The 25824-nt window shown below is 37.6% G+C and overlaps 1 protein-coding gene across 4 annotated transcripts in view; it reads left to right on the top strand.

The window, feature by feature from the left end:
* Positions 1-25824, top strand: part of DST (dystonin) — a 289158-nt gene that overhangs the window by 185728 nt on the left and 77606 nt on the right. For all 4 annotated transcript variants that reach the window (XM_058019984.1, XM_058019986.1, XM_058019985.1 and 1 more), the window contains 16 exons: positions 1338-1490; positions 3460-3693; positions 5070-5351; positions 7081-7626; positions 10054-10230; positions 12885-13008; positions 14867-15075; positions 15346-15663; positions 15848-16014; positions 16557-16713; positions 16958-17084; positions 19638-19700; positions 20460-20695; positions 22286-22415; positions 24002-24201; positions 25195-25690. In XM_058019984.1, the coding sequence (XP_057875967.1) occupies positions 1338-1490; positions 3460-3693; positions 5070-5351; positions 7081-7626; positions 10054-10230; positions 12885-13008; positions 14867-15075; positions 15346-15663; positions 15848-16014; positions 16557-16713; positions 16958-17084; positions 19638-19700; positions 20460-20695; positions 22286-22415; positions 24002-24201; positions 25195-25690 (3619 nt within the window). The remainder of the gene's footprint in view (positions 1-1337; positions 1491-3459; positions 3694-5069; positions 5352-7080; positions 7627-10053; positions 10231-12884; positions 13009-14866; positions 15076-15345; positions 15664-15847; positions 16015-16556; positions 16714-16957; positions 17085-19637; positions 19701-20459; positions 20696-22285; positions 22416-24001; positions 24202-25194; positions 25691-25824) is intronic.

The raw sequence follows: 25824 nt of genomic DNA, 5'->3' as shown, positions 1-25824 counted from the left end.
TCAGAAGGTTTGCCTTTCTGTGTAAATGTGTGCTGAATGTTTCTGTCTATGGATGAGGAATTTTTATACCAGCATGCAATATTGAGTGTATTTCTATCTTTTCCCTTTTTACTACAGATACATTTGTAGCTCTACAAAAATGATATTGATGAAATTTGGTGCATTATCATTTTTGTCTTTCTTTGTTATACTCACAGAAACAGCATATTAAATTGAGAACAGACACAGGTCTGCTCTTTCTAGCAATGAGAGAAATTTACTTGAGGTTTCTCACAAGTGTTGTTTCTTCAGCAGCTCTATCAGTAATTGATCTGAGCTATATTGATCACTGAATTTGCTACTGCACCATTCCATAACACTTTGGTCTCGCTGAACATTTTCTTTCTCTTGAATTTTCCAGGTCATCTGCTTATGTGATCTTTTCTCTAGATTTTCTAGTCCAAGAATGAGATTTTTTAAAATCTGTGTAGCATGGATTGTTTTGACTGAGATGGGTTGGAGGGACAAATATATGAGTGAATCAGCCAAGGTCCTTGCAGTTCTAGGTGTGGGCACTGGGAAACCTGTGAGTCAAGTTGGGCCAGTTACTTCTTCAGCAAGTGTAAGCAGCCTTTGTAGAGTCAAAAGAGGCTGATAAGATGCTGCAGGTGAACAGCACCTCCTCTTCTCTCATAGAAGCACTGCTAGGGCTCAGAATCACCACCTCAGCCCGTGGTTTATGTATAAATAAAAATGCTTTAATATTCTGAAGACTTTGTATTTTTTTGCCATTCCAAAAACATTTCTTTCTACTATATTTTGTGAAAGAAGCATAAAATTGAGTACAGGAAAGGCACAGATAAGTTTTCTAGGACTTTGTAACAATAATGAGCTTGCATGTTTTGTTCTTCTCTACTGTTTAAAAAGTTCACAGTTTCTATTCAGGTAACATGTTATGCATACCAAAAAGAGCTAACTCACATTCATAACTAACCTCTGTTTTGATGTCCTTTTTTTCAGAATTAATAGTGTTTATCACAGGTTTCAAGTGGTTAAGAGACTGGATTTTCACTCCTGCTGTTTGGAGATTTCATCCTTCACATATGTGCATGGCCAGACTTCTATTGGGCAATTCCATCAAACATGGTCTCTTTTACTTAAAACATATTTGAAGTTTATCCATAGCTTCTGTATGTTCATCTTGCTCTTTGTACCACTGCTATCATGTTTACAGCATACTTTAAAAATAATTGCTTTGCAAAATTGATGTTCAAAGATTTCTAATATCTATTAGAGTGTTGGTTCCTGAAGTGAGGATTTTTTGTCTTATTGTTCAATTGTACTTGGCTCTAATACAGGATGTGGCTGAGCGGCAGCAGGAGTGCAAGGAGAAGCTGCAGGAGATCTGTGACTTGCTTACACAGACTGAAAATCGACTCATTGGGCAGCGACAGTCCCTTGGCATTGGAGACAGCAAGGCTGAGCTGGAACAATACCAGACCAAACAGGAGGTAGGCACACTTCTAGTCTAACAGAGAGGTTAAAGAGGGCTGAGTGCAGAGGAGAGTGACTCGACTCTTTTGTTGAGTAACAAGGCTTGTCATGTGAGAGGAGAATAAAATAGATTTGTTTGACCTACCCAAAGTAAAGGCTTAGTGGCATGCATTTAAACTGCTGCTTGTGAATACACCCCAGTGTGTGCCAGTGGGAGAAGAGAAACTTCCAAATGAGGGGACACTAGAATAGGGAGTTTGTGCTACACATTTCAAGAAGCACTCTTGAAGCAGGTGTGAATTTTGTTAATATATTAGCTTAAGATTGTTCCTGTTGAATGTGATAAAATCACACATGTTTATTATGCTAAAATAATTTTGTGAGCATCAGGAAGTGTTTATTCCTGTTCACAGCACTTTGAAAAATTTTTCTGCAATGTTTTCTCTTGCCTGAGGCTTTCCATTGCTTCACTCTTGCTTTGTTTTGGATTCTGGTTCATATTAATGTTTCTTGCAATCTCTTTGGTGTCCTCATGTAGCAAACCCCTTTGAACGGGCTTGCTTTCCTTGCTCTTCAGCTGTATCCAGTCATCTCTGTCCTGATAGAAATTGAGTTTGTGATAGTGGAAGGAAGGGTTTTGTACTCTTCTTCCTCCTCCTAATACTAGTTTACTATGCTGTAGAGCTCCAACTCTCTGTAAAAGGAGAAATTTCCTTACTCATCTTGCCTTGCTTTATTTATCTTTGAAGTAATGTATCTAGTTTGTCAAAATTGTTCTTATAGTCAGTCAGACACCCCTGGGGTAGTTTTTAATATCTTACCTGTCTTAAGGATTTATGGCCTAAATGGGATACTCCTGGGGAGTCAAGAACTGATACAGCTTCTTTTTTTTCCCATCAGCTGTTTGTGACTGCCTAGCAGACTAGTTGTTATTTTCTGACTGACTTCTTGGAATCACCATTCAAAAAGTGCCTTAGGATGGAATGGGGTTTAAAACCAGTGTTTTCTGTATCAAGTTAGAGCTTTAATCCTCAGTGTGCTGTTTGAAAAGAAGCACAAAGATCTTGGTCACAGGAGAAGCTTTTCTTGAGTCAGGATCCTCAGGAAAATATTTCTAATGCACTTGCTGAATTGCTAAAATGAGCTGCAGTTTTAGCTGCTGTACTCTAAAATTGCTGCAAAATCTGTGGTCTAGAATGAGGATCAAATGTTCTGTCTTGCATCTCCAAGATTGGAGATGCACTGCACAAGAAGGTGAAAAATGTCATTGTTTCAGTTCCTGGGGGAATGTATTCAACAGTTTAATCATTACAATTAAAGCTCCTCTCAGATAATTGGGAGGCAGATCAGGAAAACTGCTTTGGGTGAATTAAAACTAAAGATCTGTCCTCTGTGAAATTCAATGGAAGTAAACATTCTTAAGAGACTGAAATATTATGACTGATTACAATAGAAAAAAAAAATTGTATGCCATCTCTGGCCTGAACAAACCCAAGAAATATGGGAACACTTTTGCCCAGGAAAGATGATTACGATTTTCTGACTTCTATTCAGACAGCTTATTTTCAGCAGCTTTCCATTAGGATAGTTATGGACCAGAATTTTTCAGGAGACTCACTTTACTAACTGCAGTGTAGCAGATTTACTTGACCCTTGATTTCTAATAAAATAAATATATGTTCTGCATATATAGAAACCCAATATTTAAACTGTTAAAGGGAAAAAAGTGAGCTCAGTCTGAATAGGACTGTAAGAAAACAGATTTGCAATTTAAAAAAATAGTTAGATTGTGCTGCAACAACATTGTCAGATGTTTGCCTTTGATTTTAATAATTGTCTGCAATTTATTAATGTATCATGTGCAGTTAGGAAGGACCAGTGTGGTGCTTACAACTCGAAGAGAGACAGTTCCAATAAACTATCTTTAATTGGAAAGATCTAATTAATAATTTACTTACTGTTATTTGCTTTCTTTTTTATCAAAAGGAGATCCAAAAAGACATGAGAACAAGTGCCCAGACACTGGCAGAGATTGTGAAAAATACTGAAGCCTTCTTGAAAGAGAATGGAGAAAAGTTGTCACAAGAAGACAAGACTGTTCTGGAGCAGAAACTAAATGAAGCTAAGACAAAGTGTTTGCTCCTTAGCCAGAAGGCAGAAGAGTCCAAAAAAGAACTGGATAAAGCTATGACAACAGCAATTAAGCAAGAAACAGAAAAGGTTTTTAGGCAACCATTTCATACCTTTATTCAAGCCTTTTTCATGTCTTATGATATTAGTTGTGCAATATAACTGTTGTGTGGTGGGTTGACCTTGTCTGGATGCCAAAACGCCATTCCATCACTTCCTTCCTCAGCTGGACAGGAAGAGAAAATTTAATGAAAGTCTTGTGCGTTGAGATAAGGGCAGGGACACATCACTCACAGCTGCTGTTACAGACAGAACAGGCTTGATTTGGGGAAATTATTACCAATCAAATCAGAACAGGATAATGAGAAATAAAAACAAAATCTTAAAGATACCTTCCCTCCACCTCTCCCTTGTTCCTGAGCTCAGCTCTGGAGTTCTCTCTCATTCCCACCACAGATGCCAGGGGGTTGGGGAAACTGGGTTGTGGTCAGTTCATCACACATTCTCTGCCACTCCTTCCTCCTCAAGGGGAGGACTCCTCACACTCTTCCTGTGCTCCAGTGTGGGGTCCTTCACACAGGAGCCAGTCCTTTATGAACTTCTCCAACCTGAGTCCTTCCCAAGGGCTCCAGCAGGGTCCCTTCCACGGGGTGCAGTCCTTCAGGCACCCTGTTCCAGTATGTGGAATGACCCCACGGGGTCACACTTGTGTTGTGCCACAAGCCTGCTCGAGTGTGAGCTTCCCACAGGGTCACGGACTTCTTTTGGTCATCCATGTGCTCTGGAATGGGATCTTCCCTGGCTGCAGGTGGATCTCTGCATCCTCTGGATCCCCATGGGCTGCAGGTGAATCTCTACACCCCTGTGGCCCTCCATGGGCTGCAGGGGCACAGCTGCCTCACCATGGGCTGCACCAGGGCCTGCAGGGGAATCTCAGCTCTGGCACCTGGAGCACCTCCTGCCCCTCCTTCTGCCCTGACCTTGGGGTCTGCAGAGATGTTCCTCTCACTTATTCTCACACCTCTCTTCAGGCTGCTGCTGTTTTTCATGCTTTTTTTTTACCCTATTGCTCTGTGATCCCAGAGTTGCTACCGCCATTGCTGATGGGTTTGGCCTTAGCAAGTGGTGGGTCCATGCTGGAGCTGGTTGGCTTTGGGTCTGTTGGACATGAAGGAAGCTTCTGGCAGCTTCTCAGAGAAGTCATCCCTGCAGCCCCCCTGATTCCAAAACCTGTCCAAGCAAACCCAATACATATTGATAAATTGTGGAGAGGTTAATATCATATTTCATTTGGGTAACTAATGAACTGTTGGTTTATTCTCTTATAAAATAAGCAGCAACCTTTATATTAATCAAACATTTTCTTTGATGTTAATGTATTGTAAATGGTTTATTCGTACACTTATTTGATATTTTGTGATCTTTAAAGAAGATTTCTAAATTGAAACTGTGAAATTTCATCATAGGTTGCAGCCATAGAACAGCTGGAAGAAAGTAAAAATACAATAGAAAATCTTTTGGATTGGTTATCAAATGTGGACAAAGAAGTGGAGCATGGCCGGAAATTTAAGCAAGTGATAGAACAGAATGGAACACACTTTGAAGAAGGAGATGTGAAAGTTTTGGAAGGAGAGGAGGATGATGTCAATGGGAATCTGCTGGAAATACAGCAAGACATTGAAACTCAGGTGGATGGACTAGTGAAAAGCATAGATGATAACCTGAACCAGCAGTATCAGAAAGTCAAGGTATTGTTCCTGGGTTTATTCAACAATTAGGAGTATCACTCCTTATTCAACACAAGCGAATTCAATCTCATCCTGTCTGTCCTAGACTTTGGAGCAAGTACTAGGAAGATAATAATACCCAGTGCTAGGAATTCCAGTAGTTAGAATATATTGCATATTTGTCACTTTTTTGCTATTACTGTAGTTGTTTCCTGCAAAATAAGAGAAAGCATATATTCTGCAAGGTAAATGCAAGGAATCTTTGTGGTGAGTCTATTATTTTTTGTTAGTGAGAAAATTGGTGCTGGCAAACAAAATGCAAAAAGTAGCAATATAAATTCATACTCTTTATGTGACTTTTTCAAAAATCTTTGTGATACCTAGATGATTCATCCCCTTTTAATCCCTTGTGACTACAGATTGCAAATTGCTGCAAATAATAGTTTACTGAAACTATAGTTTTCATTTCCTACAACTTTAACACATGGACAAAGCAGTGTTTCAAGATTCAGAAGAGTGAGTTGCACAAAATTACAATGCAGCATTTTAAAAATAGATTTTCCTGTTAAGTTGGAAGCATTTAAAGTAATAAGACTTTAGTTTCATTTGCTGACCTGCAGCTGAGAAACCAAGAACCTTTAGGTGTGAGTTGATTGACACCTTAAAGAAAATTATTATGCTTGTAGCTGATAGTATTTTGGATTTCCTTTTTTACTAAAAAAACCCCAAAAGCAACCTGAGAAAATAGGATTATTGGGTTTTGTATACATGATATTTTTACTTCTGTTTTTTTGACAGTTAATTTCTGCACCTAGTGCCTACAAAATAATTGGCCACTGTAGTCATAGAAGAAAAGCATACTGTTTATTTTACATAGCTATTTTTCATGGGAGACGTTCAAGAGTGAAGAATTTTTTGAAAAAATCTATTTGAAATATGCTTTTCATTTGGAATATAGAACGAGTTCCTGGACTTAAATATTTTTATGGGATTGAAAAATTTGAAAGAACAGATTGTGTCTTGATTTTTAATGTCAACTGGATCTGTTTTATAACTACCTATATTTGATAAGAATAATGGCTCTTGATTTTGAAAAAATGCAATTTCAAAACCCAAGTAATAATTTTTGTTCACTGAGTGTAACAAGAAAGTATCAGTACTATGTTTGATGCCTTTACTCCTTTAGGTGTGCTTGTCTGTAATGGTAGCTACAATATAAGTAATGGGATATGGAGAGTTTTGATTTGAAAAGTTCCCTACCTTTGAATGTTTTATTTTTTAAATCCCATTTTGAGACAGAGAATTAGGAAAATTTTGATTACACTAAGTACACTACCATAAATGCTAAGTAATCAGCAAATTAATTTTGTTAGGAAAAACGTTAAAGAGATTGACAAAGTCTAGTTTTGCTCTACAAAGTTCTGTTTTGGAATTATAGGGGAAAATGTTTGTGTGATATATGCATCTAGGTATTGCTGAGTTGCAATGATACTTGAACATTGCCATATGGTCATGGCCATATGGAAAAAAAATTACCATTGAATATTTTGTAATTTTTTTTTTAACTCCACAGAAATATGGTGACTAAGAGTCACACTTTCACTTAAATTACTGACAAAATGTTGGGTTTATAATAAACAATATTAATATTAGAAAAGCCTTTATCATTTTGATGATCTTTGTTTTACATATCCTTTACTAAGGAACCATGTGAGAGGGTGCTGGTTGTAATTTATTCTTTTATTTGTAGGCTCAACATGAGAAAATTATTTCGCAGCAGCAGGCTATCATAGTAGCAACTCAGTCTGCTCAGGCACTGCTTGAGAAGCAAGGGCATTACCTTACCCCTGAAGAAAAGGACAAGATGCAAAGGAACATGAAAGAGCTGAAGGCTCAGTATGAGACTGCTTTGGCTGAATCAGAACGAAAAATGAAATTAACCCATTCTCTGAGGGAAGAATTGGAGAAATTCGATGCAGACTATAGTGAATTTGAAACGTGGCTGCAGCAGGCAGAACAAGAACTTGACAACTTGGAGGCAGGGGCTTCTGACTTCAGTGGTATTATGGTCAAACTGAAAAGGCAGAAGAGTTTCTCAGAAGATGTTATCTCTCACAAAGGTGATTTACGCTATATCACAATTTCTGGACAAAGAGTTTTGGATGCTGCGAGGTCATGCAGCAAAAGAGACGGTGTGAAGGTTGACAAAGATGGCATTGATACTTCAGCTACGTATGCTGAAGTGCAGAACAAACTGGACAGAGCTTCAGAGCGCTTCAAATCTCTCTATACTAAGGTAAGTTCTATTTATACTGAATAGGAATGACTGCTATAATTGATTTAGCAGTTTGTGTAGGTAGGTGATGAAACAAACACTGTGAGAAGTTGTAAATTCTTTGTTTCTTCAAGTTAAGATAGCAGAACAAGATGCTTTTCCAGATCTACTTTAGTTAAATGTCAGACTATTAAAGGTCTGAATGGATGATACTTTCTACTTTGTGTTATAAGGAAGAAATGAGACCAGAGTTCTTCATTCTTCTTTTCAGGCTTAAAGAGCCTCTGAGACTGTGGCAGCTCAGAATGCCTTGAGTAACGCTTTGGGGTGGAAAGAAATTGTAATACTTTCAGATATATAATGTGTACTTTATGTTACCTGCAATATTTCCCACAGCTGTTTATTTACTTGGCTCCCTACTAATAAAATGACTGTAAAAAGAGAGAGATTATGCCAAATATAGCATGTAAAGTTTTAATTTTAATTTGTATCCTGAAGTAGTTTGTCCTGATGTGACCTTTGTTGTCAGCACTAGGCATGAAAGAATTTAGTGATTTAAGGACAGCAATTATTTTCCACTGCTCTGCCAAGTAAACATTTTATCCTTAACAATATCAGATTAGTGTCTAACTAATGAGTAATTAGCAGTGCAAAATCCTCCATGTACCTTAGAGAGGGAAGATAATCTAGCTCTCTGTGCCAAGTTCACATATGGAATCTGCCTGACAGAACTAGACAAACATCACCAACTAATCTCACATGCCAATTTCCAGCTGTTAAAAAAAAAAACAAGTGTTGTTCAATATTGATAATATTCCAGAACTGTAAACTTCTGAGATAATTATTAATTGAACTATTGAAGTTGCTGTCAGTAGCCTCTGACTTGTGCTATTTCAAATTTTTCTGAGTTCATAGGTTCAAACTCCTTAGAGCTTCAATGACCACTGGTAGAGTGTTAGTCTGCAACAGTGGCCACGTTTATCTGGAAATTTTAATCTCTTTAAGGTTTTCATGCTCAGAAATGTTAATTCTATAAAGACTGATTACATAGTGAAAAAAGTATATAAAACTTGTTTTCTCAGTTTATCAAGACAGCTGCTCATTTACAGAAGCACATTTTCCTTTTTCTGCTTAACTGCTATGAATAGGGCAGCTAATTTGACAATTCTCTTGACATGTTAAATTTCTGCAGTTGGTTTATTGAATTACTTTGAGTATGAATGTAAAGATTTCATAGCAACATTTTCAGAGAGCTTATTTTTATGCACATAAAATTCCCATGCCAGCAACTTGATTTGTCTATTTTGCAAATTCTATCCTTTCCATATATATATTTAGAAGGGTTATAAGAGACATGCTTTAAATATTTGACAATAAATATGCAGAACAAAGTAGACCTTTTGTGTCTCTAAGGACAGAATTCTAAAAAGTGAGAGTGTCCTCAACCAGTGAGATTTTCCAAGAAAATGAAAAATTTGTGATTTGTAAATGAATTGGTAGTAACCATTTTTGCCTTTTGTAAAGTTTCTTGCTTTTAATAAATACTTACGTTGCTTTTACTTTTTTTATATATGTATTTTCACATGTCTGAGACATGATTTTATAGGCTTGTATGTTGAAAGAATCCTAAAGTCAGTTCTTGGTTAACTGGTTATATAAACAGACATGTTCTATGTCTGCCCACCAGATGGAGACCAAGTACCATTTGTGAATATTAAAATACAGTCTCTGGAAGGTTCAGAATATAAATATTTAATGTAACTGTTTATAAATATTATGACTTGATACAATCAGATTTTGCTTGTGAAATCATCTTCAGAAAGTCTGAAAGATCTTCACTGACTTTTTTATGTGACAATTTGCTGTAAGCATTTTGGGGCATGCTAACATATAGGTCTAGTTAGGATCTTGTTAAGATGACATTTTAAAGTGAATAAAAGAAAGCATATGCCCAGTACCAAGGCACATCACTTTGGATTCACTCTGCAGATAAGGTAGTTACGAAAACAGTTCTCCACTGTCTGTATTTTAATGAGCATACATATCTCTCCTGATTTAAAAAAAAATTCTAGCTTCTAGTGGCTTTCTACATTTCTACTTTCCACTTGCTTTCTACAGTTTTGGTACCAGAGGTCTGATAAAGAATCTTTATATCACTGAATCAAACTTTATTCCTGAAGTTTTTCCTATTCTAGTACAGCAAGTAAGATTCCAGTTTTGCACCTGCATCAGTGATTTAATCCTAAACTATCCTTTAGGAACACAAACTGGGAAGACCTGTATAGCCTGTCCAGCTGTCATGTTTTAGATCAAAAATCAATTAGTGAAATGATGGCAGGAAAAAACGATGCAGTACAACAGGAATGAATGTTTGCCTTTGAGATTGGTATGAAATGCAGCATGCAGTTAATGCCTGCATATTTGCTTGTCTCTTTTTTACTCTTTTAGTGTAGCATCCTTGGAAATAACCTTAAAGACCTGGTGGATAAATACCAGCATTATGAAGATGCCTCATCTGGACTTTTGTCAGGTCTCCAGGCCTCTGAAATAGCTGTGAACAAACAACTCTCAGAGCCAATTGCAGTGGATCCCAAAAATCTCCAAAGACAACTTGAAGAAACCAAGGTGAAAAGCTTTAAAATGCAGCACCACTTTTGTCCTAAAAGGAATTGTTTTTTGTCTGGAAAACAGGATGATCTAATATAATCCAAATGGCTGCAGGCCAGATTCTTGCCTTGCATGGGGGCATACAGCTTCTATGGTTCTGAAATTTGCCTGTCTAGAGCAATATCTGAAAAGCATTGGGTGAAAAAAAATGGGTACCAAGATGCCATTAGCAGTGGTGACAGCAAGATGTATTTTCTGTCTCTTAGCAAATGATAGGGTGAAATCTGGAAAGTTCTTGAACTAAGAAAGGATTTAGTGATTATGGTTTACTGTCAGAATAAGGCTTGGATAGGGTTCCAGACAGAGAAATCCATTTGATTGTTGTCTGTGACTCTTGACTTTTTTTCTGGTCACGTTCGTGTGTTACTTCATTATGAAAGGGCTCATACCACGTGAACAGTGTGATGTGAGTAGTCTGTCTGCCTGTTTCAGTTTCACCCAGTGCTATGTACCCTTCAGAGAGTGAACTTAATATAATTTGTGTTGCACACAAAACCAGTGGTTTTTATTTTTTGCCTCTGAGAATGTAACTGGTGACTTCATGTAAATCCTAGTATAGGCAAGACAAGTTAATGATAGAGCTTATGAAGTAAAACTCTGGATATCTGTACAAAGTGTAGGTTTGGAGAAGGCTTTAGGAAGCCAAGTATATGGTAAGCAATATAAAGTTTCATAGAGTCTTTATCTTTGAACTGACTATTATATTTTCATAAACACATTCAATCACCTATACTATAAAAAAGCAAGATTATTTGGTTTTTAGTGAGCAAGACTAATGGTCAGGCACTTCCTCACTGTTTTGTCTGTGCTTGGTGAAGTATCAGTGCAGGTCAGACACATTTACTATTGAAAAATCGTAGTCAATGGCTTTTGGAAAGTACATACTTTAACCATTTCCCTCACATCAGCCTGAGCAGTAGTTATCTTTATCTATGGTGTCTTTCAAATTGGCCACTGGAAATGCTCAGCACTTTGGTGCATGACAGGAAAAGGAGACAAATCACAGCTGTGTTTAAGACAACAAAATTAAGAGTGTGAGTTGTGAACTAACAATTGAATGTTTAGGTACATTTGTGCTTCCAAGCACTGAAAGAGTAGGAATAAAACCAATTACAATTTGAAGCTTCATTTAAACTTTTTGTTCCTTATGCCAAAATGAATTATATTCTCTATAATGCAAATTTTCATGGGTATAATACAAAAGGAGTGAGTGCTAGGGCTCTTTTTATGAAATGTCTACATGGATTACTTGCCACACAAAAGAGGCACTCAATGGCTCTGAGTTGGGAAGAAGGGAGAGGGTACAAAATGTCAAGAGATTCAAAGGAAGAGAAAAAAACCAGGAGGCTGAGGAAAGCAAGCCAATTAATGAAAGCAAAACAAAGAGTATTTTGAGGAAGTCAGGTGTTGCAAGTTAAAGCTGTCCCTTGTAGCCAACACATGCAGCTGATAATCCAGCTAGACACAGACCTTGGCAGCATGGTGAGGTCTAATCTTTTTATGGGGATTAGCTGTTCTTCAGAATATTCTTCTGCCTCTGGCATCAGCTTGCTTGCCTTCTGTTAGCATACAAGGTTTTCTGGTACATCTTTTTCTTTCTTTCTTTCTTTCTTTCTTTCTTTTTTTTTTTTTTTTTTTTTTTTTCCCTTTCTGCACAAGCTAGCCTAAGCCTCTTCAGATCTCTTGGAGACTCATTGTGTCAAATGGGTCAGCAAGATGATGCACTGTGTTCTGGCACACTCTTATTTTCTGAGTACCAGTGCTGAATGCACTGATGAGATTTCTTTGTGCTGGCAGGGCACATAGGATTACCTTTTTATTCATATATTCATTGAGTATCAATGAATATCAAAAAATAAATGAGATGTCCCTTTATTTTCGACTTGTATAAGTTTCAAGTGAATCAAAACAAACATTAGCACAGAGGCCTGAAATAATTTTAAAGATTATTTACCCCAAAGCACTCTTACACACTACAGAGATAAAACCACTAGAAATTGATTCAGCCTTACTGTTTTTGTTGGCTCTGGAGAAAATAATGGCTGGGCTAGTCTCTGAACATGTGTTTCTTGGTTAGATGGACAAACCCAGGCAAAATTCAGCCACACTGCTTCAGGGGGTCCTGGCTGTGAAGGCAATCATCTTGTTTCAAGCTATTCCTGTTTGTGCTACAATATCAGCCTGATCCTTTGTCAATACCACTGCTGGTGAATGTGTAACTGCTGCTGTTGATTGTGTGCTTTTCCCTCTGAATTGTTCTTAGATGCTGAGTGGAAAAATGTTTATAGTTGTCTGTACAAAGGGTCTTTAGAAACAATTAATCAAAAGACACATTTGAAGTTACATGCAAGAAATAAGTTGGGTCAGACAAGTATTCTAAAACATAAGATAAAAAAGATGGTACATGAACTAAATCAAGGGCCAGAAGGATAACAGCAGCCATAACCACTGGTCAGGATTTTTCTTAAGGAGAGGTCACAAATTGAGTTAGTTTATTCCAAATACTGAGTTTAGGTTCTGTGTCTTGCTAATGTAAATATGTACATTTACAAATATATGTAAAAACGTTAACTGTACTGAAAAGCATAATTGATAATAGTGGAATTTTACAGGTTCTTCAGGGACAAGTGTCTAACCACCAAATTGCTGTAGAAAAACTGAAAAAAGCTGCTGAAGTGTTATTGGACACAAGGGGAGAGTTGACACCAGACAAAGATGAGATTCAGAAAACACTGGGTAAAGTGTTTGCTTTTCCTAATGCCTCCTTTTTATCACTTGTGTCTGCATGCATACTCTGGAAGAGAAAAATTACAGGGCTTCCACATTCTTTCTTATGTCACTGTTCAAGTCCATGTTTTGTTGAGTGTTAAGTCATTACAAGACAGTAATTTTATTGTTGGTCTCTCTCCTTCATGGATCCATATGCTTTTCACTGTCATGTCATTTTTTTCTTTTTACAGAAATAGGGATTGCTGAGCAGAGGTAGTAATTTGCTAAGGATCATAAATTCTCCAGAGAAAAATGACTCCAAGGAGCCTGTTTACAAGCAGTTATTTGAAGTTTGCTTAGCTTAGTGATTACTTCCCTCTAACTTTATGAAACTGCCTATGAAGGGGTTGACTTTGGTAGGCTGCCAGATGACCACCCACCTTCTCTCTCACTTCCTTTGCTCAAGTGGATGGGGTAAAAGATTTTTCAGATAAGATAGAAAAGCCCACAGGTTGATGGGGAGATCACTCACTTTTTACTGTCATGGGAAAAATAGACTTGACTTGGCAAAAATTAACTTTCATTTATTGCCAAATAAAACAAATTTGGGAAATACGAAACAAAAACAAATTACAGCAACATTATCCTCCCCTCCACTCTTTTTTCCAGGTTCACCATCACTCCTTCCTTCACAATTAGTGCCCCTCCCTCCCTGCCAAACAGTGCAGTGTGGATGGGAAATGGGTGCTTGTGATCAGTCTGTAATTTCTCTGCTGCTGCTTCCTCCTCACGCGTTTCCCGTGCTCTGGTGAGGGACCTCTCTGCAGGCTGAAATCTTTGAGGCTAATATTGTTCCAGTGTGGATGTAGGCTGCATTTCCTTCAGGAAATATCCACCTCCTCTAGCCTGGGTCCTCTATGTGCTGCAGTGTGGTTATCTGCTCCTATCCTCCACAGCTTCAGGGCAATCTCTGCTCCAGCACTTGGAGCATCCCTCTTTCTTTGACCTTCATGTCTGCTGGGCTGTTTTCATACTTTCTTTTCCCTCATTTCTCAGTCCCCTGCAGTGTTTTCCCTTTTCTTAAATGCATTTTTCCAGTGGCACCAGCAGTTTGGCTGAGGAGCTCAGCTGTGCCCTGTGATGGGTCAGCTGGAGTTGGCTGGAACCATCTCTGTCTTCCATAGGGCAGCCCTTGACCTCCTCTCACATGAGCCAAAAACAACTTGTCACTAACAAACCCTTACCAGCACCAAAACCTTACCACCTACACCTAATACTTTTTCCTATCAATTTGAGAAGTAGCACAGCATGACATTCACCTGTCACTGTCTGAAGTTTGAAGATGCTCTGTGTGTATCACCCAGCTATCTCTTCATAGAATCCCATAAGTAACTTGCAGAACAACAAAACTGAAAAATGGTGGCTTGACTCTTTGGAGTTGGTGATAAAACTCTATGGGAGGTACCTGGAGCTTTTCAGAAAGTTATTTCGAAAGTATTTGACATGTAATGAAGAACCATCTGGAAGAACCTCTCAGATCTCACAGTAACATAAGAGACATAATTGTAGAAGAGCTGTCTTAATACTGTGCTATTTTATTTCTTGGGAACAGTCAACAGCTGTCTTAAGCTAGAGCTACATGGAAACCAGTTTCTAACACTGGGAACTACAGCTGTATGCTACTCCCTCATTTCTCTTGTCTGATGTGTGTCTTGGCTCTGTTGGTCTTTGCTTCCAAGTTTTTACCGACTAAAGCTGACTTTTTTTTCTTCATTCTAACATAGCAATTCAAAACATAGCAACTCCAATGGTGAGTGCTGGTGAAGTAAGCTAAAAGCTTAATTTGGCTACAAGAAGAAATTGAAATATATCTTCTCTTTATCAGATGATATTGTGGAAAGATATGACAATTTATCCAAATCTGTGAATGAGAGGAATGAGAAGCTTCAAGTAACTCTGACACGATCCCTAAGTGTACAGGACGGTTTGGATGAAATGCTTGATTGGATGGAAGGAGTTGAAAAGAGCCTTAAAGAACAAGATCAAGTGCCTTTGAATTCTGCTGCTATTCAGGACATTATCAGTAAAAGCATTGTAAGTAGCATTCTTTGAAAAAAATAAACAGTCATTTGATAGTTCAGATTTAAAGACCGAATTAAAATCTTAGGTTGGCACCTTTCATGGATTAAAAATACTTACTAGAGAGGAGTGTTGTATGAAGTTAAACTGCTCATAAGGATTTTTGTAGCTGAAATAGTTACACCAATGGTCTAGCTGTAGTGGTTTGTTGCTTTATATAGTAGATGAATTTCACTGGTTAAAATTTAGTTGCAAGTAATACAAAGTAGTTCTTGTATGTTTCAGATGCTAGAACAAGACATTGCAGGTCGCCAAAGCAGTATAAACACTATGAATGAAAAAGTGAAGAAGTTCATGGAAACAGCAGATCCATCCACTGCATCCACACTGCAAGCTAAAATGAGCGAGCTTGCAGGAAGGTTTTCTGAAGCAAGTAACAAGCATAGAGAGAAGCTTATGAAAATGGAAGAATTGAAGACTAAAGTGGAGTTATTTGAAGGTCTTTCAACAAAACTTCAATCATTTTTAGATGAGAAAAACCGGGCTCTAAGTGAGACAGAGGCACCAAGAAAGGATGTTAGTGAAGTGTCCCAATACATGCAGGTACTCTAGCATTCAATTTGTATGCGTTGGGGGTTCTTAGTCTAACTCATCTAAGTGATTGAATAAGAAACAAGGCGTGTTTTGGGTTTTTTTTCCAGCATTGGTTGGTTAGCTAAAATCAAAAGTTTAACTTTGAACAAGTGATGGTAAAGTCTGATATGAAGAATGTAATCCTATTTTGCAGGAAGCTAGTGTAGAATTGGCACAACACAAGAAGGATCTGGAAATTTTGAAGCAGCTCCTTGAAGAACTTTCATTCCATGCTCTTCCTGGTGATAAAGCACTGGTATCAGAAAAAGTAAATGCTTTGTCAAAGAAATTCAAAGAGGTAGAGGAGACAATAAAAGAAAAGTAAGTTGGATAACCAAAGTGTTTCCACTTTGGCTAATAACACAGTACGAATGTTGTGATTACTGCTATCTTTTTGTATGCAATCTGAAGATATTGCAGTTGACCAGAGTAAATAAGGGATTTTTTTCTTGGAAGGAAAATATTCTATTTGAAAATGTGTCTGTAGTTAGTCTCTCTGGCCCAAGAGCTCTAAAAAATGCCATAAAGATATGTAATTTTTCAAAATTTGTGATATTCACAGGATTGTTGGCAATTTTAAGAAAACCCTACTTCTCCCCTTCTGTGATAGAGCATAAATTGCTACTTGTGTATATTGCTTTAGAGTACTATTTGGCAACAGGCTGCAAAGGGAAACTGGAGAAATTGTAAGAGATTTCATAGAAGTTACCTTGCAGTAAGACTAGGTTCTGCACATTCTGCTTATATCCATAAAATTAGCTTTTTGACACTTTGGATTTAGGAATAGTAATATCAGATTAATAATATTTGCTGGTTTAATTACTAGAAGGAATACTGTTATTCCTTTGTTTTTAATTGTCTAGAGAAGAGGATGTATCATCTTGTCAGAAAGAAATGGATGCTTTTGAGCTCCTTGTAGAATCATTAAAGAAATGGATAAAAGAGACAACAGAACGAATTCCCGCAGCACAGCCCTCTCTGAATACAGAGGAGTTAAAGAAACCTTTGGAAGATACATTGGTAAGCCTTTGCAGAAGTGAAATCTGGCTGAGGGAAATAAGGCACCTATTACTAATATTGAAATACAGATTTAAGATGTAAGCAGTCACAGTAATTGGGACTAGGGGTCTGCATTTACATTCCCATTTACTTTTGTAAGTTTGCAACAGATTCCCAAGCAGCAAAGTTGTTCCTTTCTGTACACTAATGCTCTTAAGTTTGAAGTCAGTTTTGTAATGAACAAATTACTGTCTTTCTTGACCAGAATTTAAAAGATGAATGGACATTAAAGGCACCTGAACTGCAGAAAATGAATAGCAGAGGAACTTTGCTGTGTAGCTTAATCACTGCTGTGACTTCTCCTGCAAAACTGAGAGCAGTTGCCAAATCAGGTATGGTTTTGTATAACCAGGTAAGCCTAACATGCCAAGAATTTTTAAAATCTTCAAGACAAAAATTAATATTGTTTCACCCTTGGATTAGCATTCTGAATATTATGGCTTGTGAGAAAACACTTAGCCCTGTCTCTTCTGACCATGGTTTGCCATTTCTATTTAAACTGTCTAGCTGCTATAGAAATTCAACACACATTCTCATTGTTTTACTCTGCCAAAATAATGCTGAAGTGTGCTGATGTAAAAGTTTATCATGTCCTAGAGTTGTTATGGAATTGCCAGATAGGGAATAAAATGACAATTTCACAGTTGCCTTCACCTCATCCCAGAAAGCTTCAGAGAATGAGAAATTGACTTTTTCTGATCAGTGTTGGGTGCTTCACATATCCATCAAGTCTGCAAGCAGGAGAAATACAAATCTTGCCTGGCAAACTCTGATGTACCTGCACAGAGATGCCTATTTAAAGACCAAAAGACTATTCTGTGACACCAAGCAAACACAGAAAGGTTTGCAGAGTTGTGGATTTTTTGTTAGAAGAGTGATGAGGAGATAGTTTATATAAAAAATGAGCCTAGGTAAATATACTCATCCTAACATGATATCATAATTGGTATTAGTCAGTGTTTTATTTGAAACAACAGCACAGCAGGGAAACAATTTTTAATCTCAGCATGATTTTCCTGGGCCAAAATGTGTTTTTTTGTCTAGACCAGCTAAATTCTACTGGCAATCCTAATTTAAAGATAGCAAGTCTATTTCCATGATTTTTTTTACTCTAGTGCTAAATATTAATTTGTTTTACAGAAACGAGTAATTCTGCTAAGTATCATTCCAGACATAGTTCAAGGACATTGAGGCATTTTAATGGCAATAAGCACATTTTCAGTCAATTCTTGAACTGACTAGGTCTGGAAATAAATTCAAGTGTGTTGGCCTTCATTGGTCATCTGTAAATGACTGGAAGGTTGGAGCCTGACAGAGGATACCTATTGGGCAAAAGTAGAACACTTTCTTTCTTATATCTCTTTGTAATAGCTGCCTCTGGTTTTGTTTGGTTTGGTGGTTTTTTTTTTAATTTTTTTAAACTTGAAATAAAAATCTTTCAAAGAACATTTTGGAATCTTCTATGATCTATCTGGGCTTATTTCTCTGCCTCTTTTCTACTCATATGCATCCAGATAGAAAAAATAGTTAAATAGCTATCACATAAGAGCAGCTATAATCCTCCAGACCAGAACATTTGCCCTCCTTGACAAGAGCTGTACTGTGTATCACTTTATTGCAGTTATAAATACCAGAGTCCAGCTAAAAGAGTGTGAAGATCCACAGGACTCTGGCTGGGGTCTGTGACTTCTCTTATCTGGTTTGTTTTCTCTTGCCATCCTCCAGCTGCCACTAATGTGGTCCTCACTGTGCAGCTGGTACTGTGCACAGCCTTTTCCAAGGCAACCAGTAATGTTCCTCTGCTAATTGCTCTTCTGGGAATACATGTGTGCAGGAGAGCGGGAAGTGATTCTCCCTGCAGCTCTCTGCAGTGTGATCTCGTGGCCCTGCTCTTTGCTCTGACTTCATTTTACAAAGCCCATTAGCTCTGGTTTCAGAGGCTCTGATATTATAGTTAATCAGTAGGGCTGCCTCAGAGTAAGGATTTCAGGTATAAGAGGGCCACATTGCAATTCCTGTCATGGAGCACATGCTTCAGTCTTGCTTAAGACTGAAGCATGTGCCTCAGAGTAAGGATTTCAGGTATAAGAGGGCCACATTGCAATTCCTGTCATGGAGCACATGCTTCAGTCTTGCTTAAGACAAGATAGGGAGGGATTAATCCAGGCGCTTTCGAGAGCTTTCTGTGCAGAGTTACAATGCACATAAACCAGAATCTTTTTAAGTTGGAAAAGACCCTTAAGATCATGAGGTCCAAACACTAACTCAGCACTGCCAAGTCAGCCCCAAACCATGTCCCCAAGCAGCATGTATACATGGATTTAAATACCTCCAAGAATGGTATCTCAGCCGTGGGTAAAGGTGCCCTAGGTAAGCAGTGCCTTTGGTTGTGGTGTCTGCAGTAAGCACTCTGAGCCTCTTTGCTGTTTAATGTTTGGTGCTCTCCTCAGTCACAGCATTTGCCAGCCCATCTTCTCCCAGACTACACCTGTCCCAGTTGGATAAAACTGTGTTCTCAGTGGGGAAGAGGGTCCTTTGGGGAAGGAAGGAAGTGCTGTCAGCAATCTGGATGAGAATAGCCTCACAGCTAGGGCACAGAGCCTTGGCCCTGCTCAGTGGTTTAGTACAGAACTGTGAGCAGCAGGACTGCTGATACACCACACATATGTGCACCCCTGTAAGGTCATGCATGTACACCCCACCCTCTGTGCCCTGCTCTGCTATGTGATAACCCCTTATGGTCCTGGCTGGCTGGAGCTTCGTTCTTCAGGTTGCAATGACAGCTATGGGTCATGATCTTTGGAAGAGGAAATGAAGTGCTGGGGTGGGGTTATGGTGGGGAAAGGCTCACATAAGCAAGAGGCTTCATCTCTTTTGATCCACAGGTGGCACAATTTTAAATGGTGAAGGAGGAGCTCCAGGAACTCAGGATTTCTTGAAAAATAAAGGTCAGTAAAAATTTCAACATGTGATAAAGAATTGTTGCTTGCCAATTACTGTTAAATGTGGAAGTATTTTTTAAATGCTGTAGATAAATCTGCTTGTAGCAGTCATTATTAGACTGAAATTTCACATCACCATCACATGAGACAATTACAGTGACTAGGGCATGATATTATAAGTAATTGTAACAATACCTATCTTACTATTGTCTTTGAAGACCAACCAATCTGGCCTTGTTTTCTGAATCAATATATACTTTTATATATACACAGGGATGGATATTTTAATATAAGACATGACTTTTGAGAAATATCTTTCAATGGGGATTGAAACTTTGACATCCATCAGAATTCACAACATGTGTATACACACAAAGACACCCATTTTATATACATTTCTATCACTGTGACTGACTCTTTTATAGAAACAAAGGAATTTTTATATAAGGACTTTATAGTAGCTGAACTGTATCCCAGTATATTCAACTTTTGGTCATGGAATTGTTACTTAAAATACTAAAACAGTAATGGGTAGAAAGATTGAAACATGTCTGTGCACTTGTATGTATTAAAATAATTATTTCTGTGAAATAAGAAACTCATTCAGATGTGGTGTTGCCACATTTAGAGTGGATTGGGCATAACTAGCATATTCAGTGACTTCTTAGGGGACTATTAGCTACTGTTCAGTACTGATTCACTACATTCAGTATTGTTTCAAGGACTTGTAACTTCTAACACAGTATTTGTGCACTCTTTTTACAGAACTCACAACTGTTCAACAAGCCATGTCTAATGTAAATCACAGCTATGAAGATTTGGGAGTTTTATTGAATGAAAAGATTTCAGAACTAGAAAGTATGCTTTCAAAAATGCAAAATATTCAGGAAGAATCAGCCTCAATGATGCAATGGTTGCAAAAAATGGACAAAACTGCATCAGACTGGGAAGCTGCTCCAACAGACAGTGAAGCAGTTAAAGCCCAAGTTGAACAACATAAGGTATTTTGTGCCTTCAAACAAATACTTTCTCTTGTAGTTATTAGGCAGATGCTATGAAATAACTGATATCTCAGTCTAGCTTAATGTTACAGAGAGTATTTAAATGAACCTACTAAGCATATTAGTCAGGCTTAGAGCAAATCTGGCAAACTGTGTCAGTGGAGTAAAGGAACACTGTGTCAGAGAGAATGAGTTTTGCAGGTCAGAAAATAATAATTTTGGTGGACAGTTTGAAAAGGTGAGGCTATGCTGATTGTGCAATAAACTTTTTTAATCTCAGTGGTTTAGAGGTTTATAACAGATTACTTTTAATATCTGAAGGGCTGTATATGTCCAAAAGCTGTTTCTGCAGCTGCTGGCTCACTGATGCTCCACAGACCTCCCGGTCTCTGCAGCTGCAGTGGCTTATGTCTCCTCCAAGGCAGTGTTTCTCTTCAGCAACCCTGTCATGCTTGTTAAGTTATATAGCTGCACAACAGTCTCCTTCCCCCTTTATAATTGATATGAAAAAACCACTGATTCAGCAGTAAGCTTCTGTCCTCTTTCAGCACTGGAGACATATGCTTCCCTAGCAATGAAGCACAATATTTACACATGTAAGGTTCATCTAGAAAGGGAAATGTAATGGATAGGGAAAATTCTTTTCTTGCTTGTGATTGTATATAAACAAAGACAGAATTAGATTTAACTGAGTTTCTTTTATATTTGGCGGGTCACCCTTAAAAATTAACCTGACCAGCTACCAACTTCCTCAGAGTGGATAACATTCAATCATAAAACTCAAAGTGTGAAAGAAAACCAGCTCTTTTTTCTTAACAGAGAATGTGCAAAGCTATCATGATCATCTAACCCGTAGTGTAGTAATAGAAAAGTATTCACAAATAGTTGGAAAACTGAGTGAGTGCCCAGGCAAGAGTCATCTGATGCACTGGACCTTTTACTTGAAGTTCTACATCAAGTACAGTTTGTTCAGTGTTTACTTTTGTGGGTTTTGGATAATTAATAAGAAACATTCACTTCTGTCTGCAAGAACAGCATTAATTAGGATTTACTGGAGTGTCTCAAGTTAGAGATCTGAGGTTCTCTTCTGTTAGGTTTACACTTAAAACTCTGATTCTCTTTAAATTATGGGTTTAGGAGATCTACATTAAATTGTCTGTGATAGCAGGACTTCTACTGAGGTAAATGAGGCCACACCACACCCCTCTCTGTCGGAGCTAGCTGGGTTATTTCTGCTGTGAACTAGATTGTATCAGTCAGTTTGCCTTCTGTACACAAATAGATTCCAAGTATATATGAATATGATGGGACCTAGTGAATCTTATTTGTCTGAATTCTTCTAATTCTGTCACTTCTTCAAATTAAGCAATAATTATTAATATAATTTATATCTCTTGGGTTCTCTCTTCCAAAAAAATTGACTAGTAACATATGTCCTTATAACATGTTTTGAGATTCATAGCAGAAAAGCAGTATATGTAGGCTAGATTTCTTTTTGTCTTCATGTTTTGCATCTCAGTGTTATGGACTGCAAACTTTACCATTCTTCTTTAATTTCTTATTTATTCATTTTATCACCTAAATTTTCAGCTTTTTGAAACTGAATTAAAGCAAAGTGCAAATAAAGTGCAGGAACTGAAGGACAAAGTTACAGAGCTGTTGGAGAAGAACCCTAACTCTCCTGAGGCACCTAAGTGGAGACAAACATTGGAAAAAATAGGTATTTCAATAAAGCTGTATTATAGCTCAGACTCATTTGGAAGTTGTTTTATTATGAGTTTTTTTTTAATTTATTACAAATAACAAGTATTTTTAATACCTTTTTTCCTCTTACCTCTGTGGAAATAACTCCATTTGCAAGCATGTAGATCTGAAGTAATTCCAGTCACGTCCATGGGCTTTGAATTTGTATTAGTGCACAGGCTATAGCCTGACTCCCTGTTTGAGAGGCTTTATCTTTTTCAAACGTTGTGCAGCTAAAACTTGACTGGCCACTAACAAGCAAGATATATATTTTGTTCTTTTTACAAAATATAAGGTGATTCTAATTTCATGTAGAAAATGGTTTGAGTTCTTGGTAGTGCTCTTCTGCATGTATTTTCCCCATGAACTAGTGGCTTTTGGCATTTTTTTTTGCTGTTTTCTAAAACAGTGTAAATGTTGCTAAAAAAATAAATGTTGCTAAAAAACCTGTATAAATGTTGCTTTTAAGAAGCCAGTGAAAATAAAGAAAATTACCATGCTTAGTCAATAGATTTTGAGATATTACAGCACTTAATTGTCATGAGCTTTTAAAAATTGGTTTTATGTTAATCATATTTTAAATCAATTATAGGTCAATAGCATGGTATCAATCTTGTTTCATGGTGATAGGCATTTCCATTGCTGCACCAACAGTAATTTTGAAGCTGAGAATTTTCCAGTCTGTCCTGCTTATTTCAGAGCAGAACTCTGAAAAGTTTAAGGGGCAGGTAAGGTCTCCAACAGACCCTCAGTCGTGCTGAAAGGGGATTCATACAGAATGAGCAGAGGACTGTGAAGCAGCAAATGTAACTGTAAAAAACAGGGATGAAAATCAGGGACAGGGAGACTTGGCAAAATACCAGAGCTGACTGAGCAAGCACTGACAGTATCACAGAGGGAATGGGGAAGTTACAAGATTAAGACTCAAAGGCTGCTCTGGAAGCCACTTGCCATACTGGAAAAGACCACAGACTGGCAAGGTGTGAGCCTAGGCTCACACAGTACTTTTGAAATACGTATATGCAGAAGTTTTCTCATTGTCCAGCATTAGGTACCTGGTTAAGATGTTTTAGATAAATGGTTTTAGATGAATGATACAGACATTAGAGTTAGGCTTTTTCAGAGGGATGTTCAGAGCTGAAGCTTAATTTTCTGCTTCTGATCATCCTTGAAAACTTATGAGGCTTTATTATTGACTAAGCAGGGATATTTGTCTATCTAAATCAGGAACCGGAGTTATAACTGAGTAGAACTCCTTGCCTTCTATATCATTTGAGACCAAAGCCTAAATGTGGGGGAATTCATTTAGTAATATTCTAGTATCATTTTATTACATGTGGAATATTCATTGCTCTAAAAATTCCACACGTGGCTGACTGTCACCCAAGTCTATGTGGGTCTGACTTATAAGATGTTATTTGCAGAGTCATTGCAATAAGGCATCTGGAGTTAATCAGCATGAAGCCTTATGAGAGAGCTCTGTTTATATTTCATATATAGTCTGCTGTCTCACAATCCATCTGCTAGAATATGCATGCAATGTGTTAACATTACCTTTGTTAGATTCCAAATGGAAAGAGCTCAATCAAGTTACATCTGAGAGACAACAAAAACTGGAGGAGTCTTCAAATTACCTGATCCAGTTCCAGACAGCAGAAGCTCAGCTAAAGCACTGGCTTGTAGAAAAGGAGCTAATGGTCAGTGTGCTGGGACCATTATCAATTGATCCTAATATGCTGAACACACAAAAGCAACAGGTTCAGGTGAGTAGTGCCAACACACACTATTGATTTAAGTTTCTTCTGCCTTTTTGCTATTTGCAAAGTACTATTTTGCATCTAGAGCAGAACATGGTTAGTATAAGCCATTAGATTTGTTTATCTTGAGGTATCAGCTTACATCATACTTGACTACAGTAATTACAAGAAAAAATTATCATAAGAGTGAATAGAGATCAGAAAAAAATAAAGAAAAATGTTGAGGAGACATTGATCAATGTCAGTATTGTTTAAAATGAAGTATTTGAAACATGAACTATGATCTAATACTATGTGAAATACTATGACTCAATATTGGTTTATAACTGCTTCAAAAGTCTAGACAGATGGCATAAGACTATCATGTATCACTTCACAGTCCTTAAAAGTTCAACCTAATTGACTTAGAAAGGGTTTGGAATGTTCTGTAAAGTAAAACCATTACATTTGTCCCTTCTTTTGCAAGCACTGTGACTTACTGTCAAAAAAACCCAAAACAACTGAGAACCAGTGATATAAACTTAAAAGGTCTTACACTACACATTTAGTCATTTTGTGAATTAGCCAAATAGTCTCTGTTCTATAACAAAACATTGCAATATCATGTCAGAATACACCTTCTTTGAAGTTCTTTCTTAAGACAAATATCAAAACTGTCTAGGAAAGGACGCCACTTGAAACTAAGCAGCCCTTACTTTACTTGGTGTGGTTGCTTAATTACTGTAGTATTAACAGAATTCATTGTTTACTTGTATCTCCTGGTTGAATTTCTATTAGATGATGATTAGATGATTCACCTCATTTTTTTCTGTTTCTTTGATGTAGATACTTGGAAACAACACAGTTTATGTAGAAGGCACATTTATTTCACTGGCTTTTAAACTTGAATACACTCAATAATAGAGCCTAGCTACGACAAATTCTACATGAATTTTTGTCAGAAGCACTTCTTTTCTCATGAAGTAAATCCTTTTTAAAATTCTCTTTTTTCCCCCCTAGATTCTGCTCAAAGAGTTTGACACCAGAAAGCCACAATATGAGCAGTTAACTATGGCTGGGCAGGGGATTCTGGAGAGACCTGGTGAACATCCACCCTCACATGAAATTGTAAAAGAGCAACTGGCAGCTGTGGCACAAAAGTGGGACAGTCTAACCAGCCAGCTGAAGAAGAGATGTGACCGAATCGACCAAGCCATTGTGAAAAGCACAGAGTATCAAAGTTTACTCAGAAGTCTCTCTGATAAGCTAAGTGCCTTGGATAATAAACTCAGCAGCAGCCTGGCTGTGAGCACACAGCCCGATGCTGTGAAACAACAGCTGGAAATTGCTAAAGAAATGAAGGAGGAAATAGAACAGGAAATGAAGAATATAAATGCAGCACAAGCTCTTTGTGAAGAGCTGTCAACACTGGTTGGGGAAGAGTATTTGAAAGCAGAACTTACAAGACAATTAGATGGCATCTTAAAATCATTTAAGGACATCGAGCAAAAATCAGGTTAGTGTTTATTTAAAGAAAAACAGTAACTAAGGCATAAAGTAAGGTAAAAGCTTGTAATAGAGGTGAGCTGAGTCTGGTGGCAGCTCTCTATCCAGTCCAACCCCCAAGCAGTTCTGCATTAGAATTTAGAA

This window comes from Melospiza georgiana, chromosome 3, assembly GCF_028018845.1.
Source record: "Melospiza georgiana isolate bMelGeo1 chromosome 3, bMelGeo1.pri, whole genome shotgun sequence".
Taxonomy (NCBI): domain Eukaryota; kingdom Metazoa; phylum Chordata; class Aves; order Passeriformes; family Passerellidae; genus Melospiza; species Melospiza georgiana.
This window is presented reverse-complemented; position numbering and strand designations above follow the sequence as displayed.